General features: G+C 35.1%; 3 protein-coding genes across 3 annotated transcripts in view; 1 reads left to right on the plus strand and 2 right to left on the minus strand.

Annotated features, from left to right (window-relative positions):
- The window catches only part of LOC108968306, a 14,458-nt gene extending 13,903 nt beyond the window's left edge, over nt 1-555 (minus strand). Inside the window, exon 1 of the mRNA XM_018932254.1 lies at nt 472-555. Within this exon, the coding sequence (XP_018787799.1) occupies nt 472-555 (84 nt within the window). The remainder of the gene's footprint in view (nt 1-471) is intronic.
- A 10,255-nt stretch (nt 556-10,810) lies between these two features.
- LOC108968307 (glutamate receptor ionotropic, kainate 5-like) lies at nt 10,811-12,139 on the plus strand. The gene has a single exon (XM_018932255.1). It carries the CDS (start codon nt 10,811-10,813, stop codon nt 12,137-12,139), a length of 1,329 nt encoding a protein of 442 aa, XP_018787800.1.
- Nucleotides 12,140-17,418: 5,279 nt separating this feature from the next.
- LOC108968355 (proton-coupled amino acid transporter-like protein pathetic) overlaps nt 17,419-18,460 on the minus strand; it is a gene marked incomplete in the record, with an annotated part of 39,034 nt that continues 37,992 nt past the window's right edge. Inside the window, 2 exon segments of the mRNA XM_018932343.1 lie at nt 17,419-17,726; nt 17,821-17,932. Coding sequence (XP_018787888.1) covers nt 17,511-17,726; nt 17,821-17,932 — 328 coding nt within the window.

The raw sequence follows: 18,460 nt of genomic DNA on the forward strand, positions 1-18,460 counted from the left end.
TTAGTATTTAAATTGGCTTTTTTTTTTAATTTTTTGGAAAATACAATGAATAAACATATAAGTCAAGCTATGTTCATCCACATATAAAGAAATTACTGTCCAGATAATCGGATCATAACTGCGAACAATAACTAATTTAAAAACTAATTTGAACATAAATATTCCTTTCGTGAGGATTAGTTATAAAATTCGTTAAAGCTTTAAAATATACGAAACATTTCCACCAAGGTCAAACCTAGTGGTACAGATTTCTCGTGCCCACATACCCATTTACATAGATTCATTTATACATAGATCTTATGGCGTTTAAAAACTTTATAAAACCTCAGTTATTTAGCCTATTGTAGATTGAAATAACTTAAACTTGATCTTAAAAGTAAGTTGTTTCTATTTAAATAAATATAATAACATTTGCCGCTTTACTTAATGTAAAAAAATCAAAACTATTTTTTAAAATCGAATATCACTTACTTTCGGATTCCGATCCACAGCCGCTGTAACTGTTAGAACTGCGGTCAGAAATAATACGAAAAAATGATTTTGACTTAAACACATGTTTTATATAATTTATGCACTTTATTTATTTTTTTTTTTAATATTTTATATTTGTTTATAATATTATCTTCTTAAAATTTTATGAACAATTTCACTCTTTAATGTTTTATTTTTTCCCACTAGAATAACCACCAGAATTCCTCAATCATTGCCAAATAACAATTACACTTAGCATTAAGCTTTAGCTAACGGCGGTTTTATTGCTTCAATTGTTGGCATACAAATGAATTTGAAAAACCATTAATTCTTGCAATCGATTCTTGCAGCTGCAACCAATCTTGATTTTATTATTTTACACACACTAATGCACTCGGGCGCTTCCCATCAGACTTATTTGCATATAATAGCTAAAACGAGTGGATTATTTATATAGACGATGATGACTTTGTCACTGATTTTTACCAATGCTTTGCAATCCAAATTTCATTTTTCTTTTCTTAAATTTCAAAATTATAATTTTTTTAAAGATATTATTATAAATTTATAAAAACAGAATTTACGTTAATATTTATAAAAAAAAAAAGTATACGCGAAGTTTTCGAAAATACTGTTGCACGGTGCGAATACTGCGTTTAACGGTTAAAACTGATGTGCTCGCGACGACGTAAACCAACGAAATAACACATTTGGAGAACAACATCCAACAATTTGCTCAACTCAACAGTGAAGACGTGCAAAGTGTTCATCTGCAGTCACAGTCATTATGTATATGTAACAACAATTGCGACACTTAACTGTACTGAAGTAGCGGTGTGTTGTTGTACTGGCAAGTCAGCTGACATCAAATTGCCGCAGTTGGGGAGGGCTTTACAAGGTAGTCGCTGTGTGAAGGGGTTAACAAGTCGACTAGGTGAGCTTTTGTGGCCTATAGGGAGGGATGCCGAGATGCTTCAGCCTCAGTCGTGCATTGGGTGTACAATGGAGGAGAAACTGCATAGATATTCGTACAGTGTCCAGTTAGAACTCCTACGCTCAGCAGATCTCCTGCTTGCTGCGTTTCGTAAGCGAGGGCAAAAAAACAAACTTTCTCGGAAATGTTCCAATGTGTGAGAGAGATGAATATATATTATACAAGTTGCTGCATATTGGATAATGCGTAAAGACTTGTGGCCTTCGCGGTCTAGACTGAACTCTGGGCTGGAATTGGACATAGACGTATTTTTTTTAGGATTTTGATAGATCTAGATCTGGACTAGTAGTCTCATCTTGCCACCACTTGAGTATGATGAGCCGAAACCCAGTAACCCAGCATTGGCTATCTCGGAACCAGTTTAAATAACATCAACTATATAATCTTGGCAATTAAGCGCAGAATTATTATTGCCAATAGATGCTACTTTGGGATCGTTGCATAAATTTCTTATCATTCCCGTACTATTAAACAGCGCAGAAATATGGACAATGACGAACGGAGATGATTAAATTCGAGTATTCAAATGAAAAACAGATGCAAGCGCCCTTATGCATTTGAAAGAAAGGCGAAGACAAAAGACATAGGGAGCTGTCTGCACTAGAAATGTAAGCAAGCGAGAGACGTAACTGGCAAATTTTTGTATTTTCAGACCAAACAGGCCAACGGTTGTAGTGCCAAAAGAAAAGAATCCTTCTCATAAATTTTCAATAAAAGTTTTCCCTACAGGGCACGCATATGCACTTGGCTACCGGTAGTAGCCGCCGAAATTCGAAAGGGATTGCCTTCTTCTATTTTTTTAATTCCATTGTTTTTAGAGCAAAAGGCGATGCTGCGCGAAAACTGCGGATGAACGACCAGCCGATGAAGCGATAGTTGGCAAATTGTAGCAACGCTTCAATGGTGAATGGTGCAAATGTTTCCTCGTAAACCTAATTAATATCACAGCTATGCAAAACGTCGCCTTTGCATTGAGTGAGTGAACGTGCCACCGACGCGGCAGCCGCTTCAGCCACAGCGGATCAAACATGAACCTAGACAATGAAGTAGAAACAGAACGCAACAGCACGCCGGCGGTGGTCTATCAATTGAATACGATAGATTAATGTTTGCATTCAACAGAAAATCCCAACAACAAAATGAACACCTCAACACAGCACTTGCAGCTATTTTGATGGCGCAAACTCAAGTCTTTCAGTCAAATTATAATAATTAATCTTGTTATTTGCATTGGCGAGTTGTGTAATCAGCGCCAGCATTTTTGACTGCTGCGGTGGCGGACACCGCCAGCCAACGCCGCGTGATCGCATCTTTGAGTTGATGTTTGCCGCCAACCGCAATGGGTTAAGCGAATGAGACAATGAGACGAAACGCTTTATTTAGTTGTAGCCACAAGTATATATTTTTATGTATATATAAACATAAAAAAGTACAGACATTTATAGCGGTACTTATGTACATATATACGGATTTATAGAGCTGGAGATCGATTTCAAGCGCTCTGCTTTGCTTGCCACGCTTACTGTACTTGAAACTTGGTCACGAGATTTTAATGCCGCGCCATTCAAACGGATTACGTACACACATACATAAATACAACAACTGTGTTAATCATTCTGTACTTGCGCAGGTCTGCTGAAAGTGAACGTCTTTGCAGTTTGTCGCTTAAGTCTTTTGTTTGCCGACAGAAATAAATGGCTCAGAGTGATTTGCGCGAATTTTGCGAATGTTTAAAATTTTTATTGTTTACACTGCATGTGTATTGGTGTGCGAGAGCAATGTTATTTACATCTAACTGTTTTGAAGATGGAAAATATATACTTATCTATTCATAAATAAATGTATATATACAGATGCTTACATATGATATATATGTATTAATATCTACATATTAATAACTGAATATTTGATGTTCCAAAAAAAAATTTTATTTGATTAAATATCTAAAAATGTTAACGGCTTCATCACTTCAAATTAACTTGAATTTTTCATATCTGGTATAAAGATGTAATGTAATGAGTTAATAACCGTTACAAGTTACACTACAAAAAATAAAAAACTTCGATTGCACTATAACACCTTTTCCACCAAAACAATTTTCCTTACCGGGACTTGATTTCTAAGACTCAATTTGTATAGCAGCTATATGCTATAGCAATTCGATCTGTTCACAGAGAACGTGGCATTATTTTGGAAAATTTTTCATACCAAATCTTGTTAAGATATCTTGTCAAATAAAAAAGTTTTTCATAGCAGGACTTAATTTTCATCGAAGAGTTTGTATGACAGCTATATTCTATTACGATCTGATATTTGTGATTTCGACAAATTAACATATTCTTGGAGAGGAAAGAACATGCTCCAAATTTCAGATCAGTCTCTCAAAAACTGTGAGGTTAGTTAGCGTATTTATAGATGGATATGACCAAATGGAAATGCTTCAGCATGTACAGGGTTTGTCCGGAAAGTAATAGGATTAAGTCGATTTAAAAAAATTTATTGAACCAATCGTTACAAATCCTTAAATTTAGCGCTGAAACTGCGATTTCCAAGCATTGAAGACGTTACGGAAGGCATTCTCTGGAATAGCCTTGAGAGTCGAGGTGCATGCTGTTTGGATCCCCTTTAATCAGGATTTTCAGGCAAGGAAACAAAAAGTTCGGGGCCCACATGTGGGCCGTAGAGCCGCTGCAGAAGCGTTCATAATAGAGGCGGTGAGAGCCGGGGCGTTGTCGTGGTGCAACTTCCAATCAACTGCGATGTCTTGTTCGACTCGATCGACCCTTCATTTGAGTATATTGAAGACTTCCAGGTAAAATTTTTCGTCGAAGGTTTGTCCAGGACGAACAAATTCATATCGGGCCGATGCCTTTGATGCCAAAATAAAAAAGAAAAAAAAACAATGAGCGTCGTTTTCACTTTGGATTTGCTCATTCATCAGCGATCAACTTCATCTACTTCAGTTAATAGAAAAGCGAATGTGTCGGTAACGTTGCCTCCACGATAGTAATTTGCAGACTATGAATCAGCATAATCCAATTCATAGACGTAGCCCCACAAAAATTAATCTAATGCAGTGAAATGTTATGACTTTATCGTGCTCAAAAAGTATCCGGAAATTGTAAATAAAACGAAAAATATTTAATTATTCATCAATATTTCTTTTGTCGCCTTCAATTAATCCCCACCAGATGTAATACACTTATGCCAATGATTTTTCAGGTCTTCGAAACACTTTTCAACTCTTTCAGCCAATTTTGTTTTATCTCTTCGATCGGCTGAAAACGGGTGCCATTCCGATGATTGTTGACTTTTTTGCCTGTCAAACTCATAAGCTCGTGTCTCATAGGCTGTTATAAGGCTCTCCTTGAATGTGAGATCGATAGTCGCACGATCAAGCATGTCCAAAGAAATCTGTTTATGGTACTCTTTCTGAAAACAAAAAATGCAGCTTTATCGCGACAAGTCGAGCAAGAACGTCTTTCATACCCGAAATATTCACCAAAATCATTCGAATGTACTCGCGAGAGATGTCGAGCTCTCTTGTCATCTCTCTAACCTTTGCCAGACAATTTTTGAGTACAATATCCTATACTTTTTTAATATTTTTAACACTTGAAGAGGTCGAAGGTCGTCCAAAACGAGACATGTCTTCAATGATATATCGACCGTCTTTGAAGGCTTTGTAACACTCGTAGGCTCGTGTATTTGATAAAACTGAATCACCCTCAGTCTTTTCCAATATTCGCAGCGATTCCACACACGAATTTTAATCAGAAATACAAAATTTGAGATAAATTGTTTGTTTGATATTTGTATTCATTGTAAAAAATGCAATGCACTTCTGAGGTGTACCCACTTAAGAAGCCGCTGTAGACAAACTGCTTGACAGATCGGGTTTTAAAAATTTGTATAAAGTGGAATTTTAGAGATAGGTACTCTATAACGAAACGTGCAAAGTTACTAAGCTTCCTCTTGGCTAAAAGTAGAAACTTTTTGAACAGTTCATCATCAACTCATGTTACAAATTTTCCTAAACTTGATGTGTTTCAGTAGCGTTCACTGCTTCAAAGGGCTGAACGGTCTAAGGCAGCTTAGGGGAGTTATGTTCCTGGCTGCTCACGAGCATGTCAACTTGTCCACCTCGTTTTTATCTTTTCCTATATGACAGGGTACTCAGAAAATTTTTGTCAAGTTTCCTACTAAGAGTTCAGCTTTTTCCTCCTTGCATAACCTAACACGGTAGGACTAAGTACAGGCATTGCGAATAACCTAAAATGCCGCTGGCTATCCAACAGAAATTTAATGGATTTGCTTGCTAGAGCAGAAGCCCACTTGGCGACTTTTGTTATGCCAACAATTTCGACCTGAAAGACAGAATTGTTGTCATATATTTTAAATCTAAAATTTATTTAAACCATTTGGATATGTATTACTACTGAAGTAGCCCGTTCTTGTCAAGTTAACTTGAATATATTTATAATTCGTTTCAATAATATTCAGGATTTTAGCTGATACTTAAACCATGTTGTTGAGTGTCTTTACTACAAAAGCAGAAAATTTTTCCACATGTAAATATAGATAAATTTAAATAAGGAATCATTAGATAATTATTAAGATAATTGTTCTAAGAAGCTTATAGAGTTGTGAAACTTTCTAAACTCTTTGAGGTTCAGTCCGTATGTTTCTTGAGATCCTCCAAATCCATAACCACCTCTACACAAATTCTTTAAGCTGCGTACCCTTACTACGCTTACTTTTGGTGTGATACCGTCGGAATGGTTCGCATCTACACGGACTATTACATTATACTGTTAGTTGCATGTTGCAGTTAGAGAAAATGTTGCAAATTCTCTTCTTTTTATAAAATTTGAACAAAATTTATATATTTTAGTGAGAAGGTTAGTTAAATCGTTTAAATAACCACAGAATATTTAAAATATTTCGAAGAAAGAAAAAATAATGAATTTTGACAAAAAATCTTTGAGATCCATATAAAAATGATGTTTTTGTTGCGGTTTTTATAGAACGGAAACTAACCTGCCAAAATATTGAAAAATAAGCCAATATTTTTTAAATTAAATAAAGAAAGTCCACACTTTCAAATTATACGATGGTCAGCTCTAATTACACTTGTTAAACTAAGAGGATGCATTCAGAGCGATGCTCAAAGGCAGCACGACGCTAACAATCGTCAACCGAAGGCATACTTGAGTTGTCACGTGAAAGATCTTTAGCGTCCATTTATTTTGAACATTGAAAGTAAAAGACTTTGTTGCTTTACTGGCTTATAACCACAGGCACGATACTTAAAGCTGAAGTAAAAATAATATTTGCTCTCCGCTATTGGCGCTTTTCCATTTTTGGCTAATTGCATTCGTTTGTTAATTTGTTTCGTCTTTCAGCTACCGTCTCAGTAAATATTGTTTTTCTTGCTATTTCATCAATTAAAATATTGTCCACTTATTACAAGTACTTGATTTGTATTTGCTTATGGCACAAGACCGAAGAAAATTGACGTGACGGCTGAAGTGTCATACTCGCTAATGTGCACCATTGTGATACAGTTCAATGTCAAACCCACAATGAAATCTAGATCAATGTTAAGTGCAAGCCAAGTACCAAGTAATGAATGGAGAAGCAAAAGTTGAATTTGATTTTTGTTTTGTTAAACTCAAGGAGCCTCAGGAACTTGTTGTGGTAAAGGTAAAGGCGTGGAATTTTACACTATGTGAGGTGCACATATCGTTAATAATCGTTTCGCTTATCATAAGGAAATATTATTTTTTAGAAGCGCCACGATTGTGACCGATTTAAAGCCAAAGACGCAATGAATTGTTCCACAAACCGAAACTGTCGCTCCATAGAACTATTTTTAGTCGATTGAAGAGATAAACAAATTTTTCTAAAGGAGCTGAAGGCCATCCCATTGGAAAAATCGCTCTCATAAACATAATTTAAAGATAATTATGAATATAATACTAAATAAACTAACTGAATATTCAGTCACATATTTCCGCTCATTGAATTTAATAACTTCTTTCATAATTAACCATCTCAAAGCTATTCGTTAAGAATAAAATTGAAAATTCTTCTTATAAATATTTCACACCATCGTATGTCCAATCAGTTGACGTGATTTGCATTTTCTTCTTCTTATAATTACACATTCTACTTGGTATTTCTGCGAAAAGGGTTGAAATTCTTTCAGTTTTACTTTCGAACTCCAGCCAGTATGTTAATCGTGAAATATTCAATTCTTGCGGTCATAGCCGTGTTTGTCTTGCGAGGAGCATCAAAACCCTCTATTCTAGAACCACAATGGCATCTTAGGCCACACCATCATGGTCGGACACTCGAAGAAACCCTCAAGCAATACTTCGAAGAGAAAACAAATGTATTACATGTGCGAGTTCAATTGAAAAGGGCCATATTTTGAAAGTATGTGATTCTACATCATCTAACAGATGCGTTACGAAATTCGACTAAACTAACTTTTCGCATAACCATTGGCGATAAATATCTACGCAATAATAAAGATTGTCTGCATAATTTGTGGTATGTGGACTCATTTCAGGCATTGGAGTAAGTTGACACATTTTTAGAAAGTAGTGTATTTATGAACACATCAATCAATCACGATAGATTAATGAGATATTACATTATTTATAAAAATTATCCAAGTTCGAGTGTTTAATGAACAATACAGTGTAGATTAAAAGTTTGACTTATTCTCCTACATATTAGGTTACAACATTCGAATATTATTAACATCAAGAGGTTTTTGTTCTTCAGCTCAGGAATTTTATTCCGTTTTTCTAACTGAATCTATCCTCTGAAAAGTATTTATCGCGTCTGTTGTAGTTTTCCATGATATCTATTAGGAAAGTATTCCTAATCATAGAAGATTTCTAGAAGACAACGCTTTGCTGATAACTGCCGACTACACGTTAATTGATTGTAAGCTCTCATATTCGGTTGGCACTCCGATCATGTGTCTTAAAATTTGTGTAAACGGTTTTTTTTCATTTATCAAAACTAAAAAAATTACTGATCTAGAGCTCGTGGCAGAGGACCCTCGAACTAAGCGCCTAGAACTATATTTATGCGATTCGTTTTCAAAATTTAAACGATTGTTTAAAGAAAACATATAAGCCATAACATCTTCCCCAACTTTTAGAAATTTTTGAATTTTCTCCCAAATTATTTGGTAACCAGTAATGAATCAGTTATATTTTTGATAGTCCATATTGATGCAGTCGTATTCCAGTAAGGCCGTTCTGCATCGACCTGAACAAATGCTAATTACGATCGAAGGAGCGGCATTATAATGTGGATTAAGTATAGCTTCCCAGCCGCTATCAAATAGTTTAACCGAACTTGCAACATTATTGCCTCGTGCCTGCAAACCCTTCTCATCACATAAAATACATTACCATGGCGTCAGGGTTATTTGGCTTTGGCATTGATTTGAGTGGTTAGCCATGCTTCACATAATATGCAGAGACGAATCCTTTTTGTAGCGTTTAAGCAATATTTCTGACATGGAAAATCGCCAAGCGGCTTTGGCTTCAGCTCATAAGGCATCAATTTTCCTTGCTTTGGAATGTATCAGGCTGTTTTAAACCTTTGAAATAACGGCTTGAATGACTCCTAACTAAGACTTTGCGAGCTCTAGAAATTTGTGAACTTTACGGAGACGAAGCTGTATCAGTTCTTGTAGCGCAACAACGGTTCGCTCGCTTCTGTTCTGGCTATTTCGATGTGAAAGATGCACCTCGCTCTGGTCGACCTACAGTTGAAGAAGTCGATGAAATTATTAAAAAATTGACTAGATCCGTCACATAAGCAACCGTGACATCGCTAAAAAACTTAATATTAATCATCAAACGGTTTTAAACCATTTTAAAAAGGCTAACTACAAAAAGAAAATCGATGTTTGGGTACCACATGAATTTTCTGTGGGAAATTTAATGGACCGAATTAACATCTGCGATTCTTTGCTGAAACGAAATGAAATCGAATCACTTCTGAAGCGAATGGTAACAGGAGACGAAAGGTGGATCAAATACGACAATAATGTGCGAAAAGATCACGGACGAAGCATGGCGAAGCTCAACAAATGGTCGTAAAGCCAGGATTGACGCCTCGAAAGGTTATGCTGAGTGTTTGTTGGGATTGGAAAGGAATCATCTACTATGAGTCGATTCAGCCTTGTCGAACGATTGATTCTACACTTTGCTGTCAACAACTGATGAGATTGAAGCAAGCACTCAAAAAACAAAAAAAAACGGCCAGAACTGATCAACAGAAAAGGCTACGTCTTCGATGAGGACAACGTTAGACCGCAAACATCTTTGATGACTCTGCAAAAACTGGGAGAGTTTGGCTGGAAAGTTTTAATACATCCACCACATAACCCTGACTTTGCACCATCGGACTACCATTTGTTTCGGTCAATGCAGAACTCCCTTAATGGCTTAATGGAGTAAAGTTATCTTCAAAAGAGGCCTGTAAAAATTACTTGTCGCAGTTTTTCGCTGAGAAACCAGTAAAGTTTTACTCTGATGGAATAATGTGTCTAGCGGATAATGGCAAAAAGTGATCGAACAAAATGGTACAATTCATTATAAATATAAAAATTCATTATAAATATAAAAAATAAATGGAAGTTTGATTAGAGATACGAAAAGACTTTTTTCGACTACCCTATATATGTTCCTGTTAACCCTGCAAGGTCACAATGTTCCAGTTTCCAAATCTTATCCATATTTTCATTGCAAAGGTCGTCTCCAGGCCGACATGTAGATCACAGAACTTCTCTGTGTCAGTGGAAGAACTTACTCGCTAGCGTTAAGCGATTAGCGGGATGGCCAAGAATTTACTGGCAATGGATGCGGTTTTCTTACTTATATCCCGACATACTATACAAGTACATGTAACATGATATTATGAATAGGTCGAATAGATCTAAAGTTAAACCTCACAATTAATTCTGAAATAAAGAAAGTTTTTAGATCAAAAAGGGGTTCTAGGTTCTATTAGGATTATCATGTACTTGTGACTTTTGAACCATTCGACGTTATTACTTGTGAAAAAATAGAATTTGTGCACCAATGCTTAAGTTAATTTCTGTAATTATTGTTATTAATTATTAATTATTGCCCGTCCATTCTTCTCTTCTTGCTCAGCAACATTTTGCCGTACAAAAAGGAGCATTTCAGCAGCAACGCAGGCTACTATGCCATTATCTTAGAGCAAATCAATGAAAAGAATGCCGCCTGGCATATAAAAAAGATTCTAGAAAAAATGTTTTCTCTCAACATTATAAATGTAATCATTATAATGCCGAACACTGAAGCGAAAGGCTATGCAGTGTACTCATTCGAAGTGTTCAGTAAAGAGCACTGTCGCATTGTAAAGCCGATACTTGTAAATCGTTTTATAAATGGACGTTTCATTAACACCGAACTCTTTCCGAATAAATTGACGAACTTTCATAATTGCAGCCTACGTGTGTTATCGCGTAATGTGCCGCCATTTTTCACATACCATAATGATACTAATAGCGGTACGCTAATAATGAAAGGTGTTGAGGCGAAATTATTGAACGCCCTTGCCGAGCATTTGAATTTTCGCATAGAACCGATTATAAGTCCTGCCCATGATTGCGGTGATGTTTATCCCAACGGTACAATGACGGGTCCCTACTATCTACTGGATCAAAATCATGTTGATGTGCTTATGGGTTACTTCTTCTATGCTGCACATCGCATTAACTTCTTGGAGGAGGGTCTATCGTATTTCACCACCGCTTTGGTTGTTATTGTTAAGCGACATCCACCGCCGCCCGACCTCATGTGGTTGCTGGATCCCTTTCAGTTGAATACTTGGCTGGCGCTGCTGCTGATGATTGCCACCGTCATATTATTTATGTGCATCTTACACTTGCGTTATCAATACGGCAATTGGTTGGACATAATTGGCAGCATTTTCGGCGAACCTCGTGCAGTTTTAACCAGAAATTACTTAGTACGCTTCGGGATTACTTTCTGGTACGTCGGTTTTGTATTTATCAGCAGCACATATCAGGCAAAATTGTTCGTTTCGTACAATCGCCCATCACCAGGCTTGCCACACACCATAAACGATTTACAGCGCAATAATTATACATTTTTGATACACAACACAATGAATCTGACATATTGGCTGCCTGACATGCGTATACCCAAAAACCGCATAAAAGGACTTAACTCTTCAGATGTGAGTTCGGTCTTTGAGGAGCTTTTGAATTCGACTGGCAATGTGGCAACACTGGCGACTATTGCACGTATGCATTACTTTGAACGCAAGCGCCAGATAATTGGCGTTTTCGATCAGGTTCCCGAAACGGTGCAACTGCCGGAGATTTGTGCTTACTTTCAGCATCATTCGTACCTTGTAAAGCCTTTCAACAACGTCATTGCGATGGTACGCAGTAGTGGCTTAATTTCACGTTGGTATGGCAATGCTCTAACGGATTCCAATGGACCGTTGAAAATACAGCGTGGTGGTAATTCCAAAAGTTTGGATTTGGAAAAATTTGGCATTGTTTTCTATTTACTTTTTGGCGGTGAACTTATTGCTTTTATTGTATTTTTCTTAGAAATAATAATTGCACGTTATAAGAAGTAAATATATATAATAAATGTTACGTAAATATGTATGCAACTCATGTACCATTGGTGCAATGCATAAATAAATATATAAATGTTTTCGCTTGTCTATATACTTTTTCGTTTTCTTTATTAAGATTCCTAATTAAATAACTTGTATACTTGTGGCTTAGTCTTCAAAGATCGCTTATGCCGACTGGGTAGAAAACGGAGGGTTCGTCACTCGGCTAAAATGAATCACAAGCGATCTCAGTAGCCAGTACACATGCCCACAAACTTTTTTTATTCTATTATTTTTATAAATTTTATCTACGACCCGTTACTTAAAATTTGAATTGTTCGTGTTGCCGTTGAGATTTTTTTTTTTACAAAATTTGCCTTTCAAGAGCGATACATCAACTTTAGGGATTTTCTTTCGGTGCCATTTTTGCAATACGATTATTATTTTGTTTTCAAATTGGTCTCAGTCACGGCAATTACATCTTCAATGTGGTTCAATTTATTTCCAGCGAGCATTCTTTCCGAAGTTCTGTCCAAAGCGATAAATTGCAATCTTTGCAATTTTGGCATCAATACCATTAATTTATGCCTCATTTCTAAACGAAACAACACTTTATTCTCTTTCAAATAGAAACGTTTTTTCAATATCTTCCTTCAAAAAGATCTTTAAAAGTCGGCCTTCTTAGATTTGACCTTTCCAAAGTAGTCAATGAAAAAGTCCTTTCAATTTTTGGATACCGTTTGTTAATTTGATTGGACTGAAACTTCAAATGCCAGATGTATCGGCATGAAATGAGAGTTTTTTGTGAAAATTAAATGATAATTTTGAATGGAAAAGTTAAAAAAAATGTTAAAAGCAATGACGATTTACACATTTCCACCATATTTCTCTCAATTCGTGCACACTATGCCAAAAGAAATGATCGTCTTTTGTAGCAAACTAATCAGACAAGCAAATGGTAATCGGAAGGTTTCAAGTCTGTTAAATACGGCGGGTGCGGTAGCAGTTCCCAGCCAAGTCCTTTGACTGTACTCTGACCCGAATTTGCTCTGTGTGCAGTTTCATTGTGTTGTAACAAAATTAGTTTGCCGTGTCTTCAGGGTAATTATGGTCATTTCGATCAATGCTTGGCTCAAGTTGATCATTTGTTGTTCTACAGCGATTAGTATTAACAGTTTCACCACATTTTAGAAACTCATGATATACCACACCCTTCTGATCCCACCAAACACAGAGCATTGCCTTCTTATCGAATCGATCTGTTTTTGCAGTTGATGTTGATGATTGTCTCGGATTAACCCATCTTCTCTGTTTAGGTTTCTCACAATAAATCCATTTTTGATAGCCTGTGATAGTTCGGGTGCATAACTCATTTTCTTTCGTATCTTTGAAGCAAAATTTAACATTTTCTTTTCGGTTTCCCATTTGTATGTCACTCAATTCTTGTGGCAGCCATTTTCTATACTTTTACTTATTGCTTTTGTCTCTTTCTACATTGCTTGCAATTCGGCGTCGTCAAACTTTTATGATGGCCTTCCACGTTCTTCATTTCTCACATCAAAATCATTATATCTGAACCGTTGAATCCATCTTTTGCATTTTGCTTCTAATTGAGCAAGATCGTTCTATGCCTCGACAAGCATTCGATGCGACTCTTCAGCACTGTTCTTCGAATGGAAAGAAAGAATTAATGCTTTCCGCAAATCATTACTTTTCGGTACAAAATTTTCAACACAACGAAAGAATAAAAAAACACAAAAAATAAGGCTCGTTCTCAACAAATGATCACTACCAACAAATTTGTATCGCTCACAAGTTCCGCTAGAGAATTACGACACTAGAAAGAGCTCATTGACTTAAACTCTCTCTGAAGTTCTCAAAGCCTTCTAGCCCCTGTCTACATTTTAATCCGGAGCCAGTGTAAAGTTGCTAAAAGATGAAAAAAAATCGAAATTGAAGAATATTAAGAGTTAATTTCAATATGGCGGCAAAATGCTTTTGAAACAGTCATTTTCCAATTGACGATTTTCCGATGGGAAAATGAAACTACATTGTTTTAAATGTAATATTCAGCAGCATCTCAACATGCTTTTATTAAAAAACAAACGCATCAAAAATAATATTACATATGTGTATACATATTTTATATATACATATAAATATATATATATAACTATAGAGGTTAAAAACGTGATCGAACACAGTTGATTTCTTGTTTTACTGGTAACCCAGGGTTTTCTCTCTTTTCAGCGGTGTATTTACTAAGTCTTCGAAAAATTCAACACTTTAAGTTGAAAAATATGCTTTTAGGTACTCAAATCTAGCTTTCAAATGTTCGCTTTACAATTTAACTGTTATGACTTTTTAGCGCCGATATTTACTTATTTAACAGATAGTTATGTATTATGTACTATTAGTCTCATGTACGCATACATACAGTACCTATGGTAATCATCAAATTTGACTCGGACTTGTCCGTTTAAACTGAGCGCGCACAAGCCGAAATGATAATTTTCCTTCATCTGTATTAAATATCATGAAGCCATCGAGAACTTGCCATGTGCGAGTCGTCCATCCACCTCTGTTAATGACGTTAACATCGAAAATTTAAGAAAGCAGTGCTTGAAAGTCGTTGTGTTTTCAACAAAGAGAGAGCGCAAAGGATCTCAACATATAATATCTTGCGCTATGGTCGCATAAGAGGTGCTGGACAAAGTAGCTGAGCATCTGACACTTATAAAACTCATCATTACTAGTGATTGGTTCACACACGTGTGTTCAAGAATATGACGTCGAAACTGTCTATCAGTTAAGCAAATGGCGCTCCAAAAATGAACGCCGTAAAAACTACAATTCGCTGAAGGCACTGAAGGACATCCCAGCCGAGGCTTACAGTAAGTGTTTTGAAATTTAGATTAAAAGTTGGCAGCTTGTATTTACTCAAGAGCCTGTTTTGAATAAATAATAGAGATTTGTTTTGAAATAGTTTTTTTATCAGCTCGGGTCAAATTTGATGAGATAGTATATGCAAGTGAGGCACAGTTGATATTTACGAATTCACCTTGTTGTGATTATATTGTTGAGTATGAATTAATTCACTTAAATGTTTAATGCAATTACGTCTAGTTTAAAACTAACGAACTAACTCATAACTACGCCAGTAAAACAGAAGAATATTCATAACTACAACGCGTTTTGCAGCTGCTAACCATTCTCAGTCCCTTCAAAGCTGGTTAAGGGATTTAATCTTAACAGTTTATGTTTTAACTAATGAACAGGGTATCGAATTTCTCCATTTCGGACATTATTCAACATGAACTTGAATGTATAAAGTATTACTACTGGTATTTTGACACAAAATGTCGACCAATGTTCGGAATCACTACTTTCCTAAAAAATAATGCCAAATATGTACATTGTGACAAAAAAGCTCCCGGTAGTTGTAATTAAATGCTAATTGCTAAGTTAGTAGAACTGTCCTTAATTAATATGTAGACATATGAGCGCGATCTGTCAACAGGTTTGTTTACAGCAGCGGGTTAAGTCAGTACACTTCAGTAGTGCATTGCGATTTTTACAATGGATAAAATTATCGAACAAAGAATTTCTTTCAAATTTTGTATTTCTAACAAAATTTCGTGTGAGGAATTCTTACGAATGTAGGAAAGGTTATTTAAAAGCCTTCAAAGACAAGCCTCGTTCTGGACAACCTCCGACCTCTTCAATTGATGAAAATATTATAAATTGAAGGATATGGTGCTTGAAATTCGTCAGACAAGTGTTAGATAGATGTCAACAGAACTCGACATCTCTCGTGAGTCCGTCCGAATGATTTTGGTAGATATACATATTGCGTATGAAACGCGTTCTTCCTCGACTCGTCCCGATAAAGCGCAATGTTTGTTCAAAAAGAGGCACGATTGTGACCGAATTTAAAGCCAAAAACACAAGGAATACCATCTATCAAACACCGAATTATTCAGATTTGGGCCCTCGTGAGTTTTTCTTGCTCTGCAAACTGAAATTGTAACCCGTTTTCAGTCGATCGCAGAGATAAAACAAAATTCGCTGAGCGAGCTGAAGGCCGTCCCAAAAAGTGCTTATGAAAAGTGTTTCGAGGACTGGAAAATCGTTGACATAAGCGTATTACATCCGGTGAGGATTAATTTGAAGGCAACAAAATAGATATTGATGAATAATTAAATAGTTTGCGTTTTATTTACAACTTCTGGTTACTTCTTTCACAATGTATATCTACTTGCCTTTGACAAAAGGTCTCTCCGGTCGACGGGGAAAAAATTGAAAAGTTTTTCGTGGTGAGCTTAACTAATCCCTACGATTCACCTATTATTCGAACTCTTCTACCAATTGAATAAAGTTATTTGGGCCATAAGGTGTACTTGAAACCAAAAAAAAAAAAACAAAAGTTTGGGTTTTTCAAAAGCATAGTCTCTCCAGTCCCTTAATTCAGAAATAATATACATATAAAGTTTTTTTCATGTTTTTGCTTATCAACCTAAAGCAATATATTTAATATTTAAAAGATTTCGCTTCCTTACTTTAATTACTATATTTTTTTACAATATTTCGATAAAATATATGCTGAGTAATTTAGTATGGATGGCTTACGGATATCGAATACTATTTAGTGAAATTTTACAAAAACAAAGCAAAAAATATTTTAAAACAGAATAAAAAATAAAATTCATTTCAAGTTTACTACTTATTTAGTGTACAAAAGCAACTTGCAACAATAGAACATAATGAGTAATTAGTAATCATTACATGCATTTTAAATACAATACATATATATTTGCAGCAAAATTAAAACTATTTAATTGGAAATTAGGAATTCTACTAGCATCTAGCATTTCACTTAGCATTTACTATGTATATGTATGTATATATGTATATAGGATGCATTGAAATTGAATAAACGGAAATCGTTAACTACAATTACTTACAGTACAATTGCCACAGTGGCAATGTAGTGTTAAAAATTTGCTTGTATATATATATGTATGTATGTGTGTGCATAACTAAAACAAATGTTGTTTAGACACAGAAAGAGGCACTTCTATACATAATAACGTTTCCGTTGTCTTTTTAATCTAAAAAAATATAGTTGCACCTTGTTTTCACTGACGAAACTATACATATGTATACAGGCATATAACCTTTTATATACTAAATACATATGTGGTATACATTGTAGAGTTACCAGCGACAAATATGTATACATTGTTTATTTTCTACTTTATACTAAATAATTAAAACTCAATTAAATTATCCAACGGTATAGCGGTGACGTAGTGATTTGTGGTACTAATACATGCAAAAAAAAACTCTCCACACAGCCGGAGATTGCTGATAACATGTATACTGCAGCTTAAAGCCTGGTTGTTGTAATGTTGTTGAGGGCCTCTTGTATATCAACACTAGCATTGGGATCGCTCGCGTACACTTTGATAATGTCTTGGATAGCGCTCATGGAGCCGAAAATGAGTGCGGCCACACCGCAGAAACCAATGATGACATTCTTCCATAGGATCCAGTTGTAGGCACCGAAACCGGTGTCCCAATGCGTGATGAGCTCGATAAAAACCTGCAAGCAATTAATAAAATATGTATTAATAAATATTTGGTTATAGTATACTTAATTGCGTTTCGTGCGTATGCGTGTGCAATTGAATACTTACGGGGAATATGAGACCAAGTATGGAGAAGCAGAAAGCACCAATGAGACCCATAAACGGCGCAATAGTGGGCACGGAAACGGCCAATACAACGGCGGCAGTGACGAGCACGGTTCTAGAATTAAAGAAATATATATTTCAAAAAATTTCAAAAAGTTAACAAAAAATATGCAAAAATTTAAAAACTTTTCATCTTTCAATTAAAAAATATTGCTAATAATAACAAATAATACTTATTTTAAATAAAATAATGTTTTTAATTCCAAAATTAAATTTTTTTATATGCATATATTATAATAACTAATAACTAATGTAAATTAAATATTGTTTTTGACTTCAAAAACAACAATTTTCTGCTATTAAATAAAATAGTTATTCAAAACTTGATTTAAAAATTATTCACAAATAATTATTCATGAATTAATTAATTTACTTACGAAAAAATAATTTATGTTTTTTTAATTAAAAAACAATAAAACAAAATAAGTAACTTGCAAAAAACCATAAAAATCTCAAAACAAGAAAAAATTATTTCCAAAACCTTAAAAAAATATTTCATTTTAATTTATGTAAAATAATATTAAGTACACATCGCAAATTATTTAATTTAAGTGCCAAAACTACTTGTCTTTAAATTAAAATA

The sequence above is a fragment of the Bactrocera latifrons genome, unplaced genomic scaffold, assembly GCF_001853355.1.
Source record: "Bactrocera latifrons isolate USDA-ARS-PBARC rearing strain unplaced genomic scaffold, ASM185335v1 scaffold_21, whole genome shotgun sequence".
Classification (NCBI taxonomy): Eukaryota; Metazoa; Arthropoda; class Insecta; order Diptera; family Tephritidae; genus Bactrocera; species Bactrocera latifrons.

What these genes read in the sequence shown, in the direction of transcription:
- LOC108968307 (XM_018932255.1), top strand. Translation starts at nt 10,811, where the DNA reads ATGCCGAACACTGAAGCGAAAGGCTATGCAGTGTACTCATTCGAAGTG.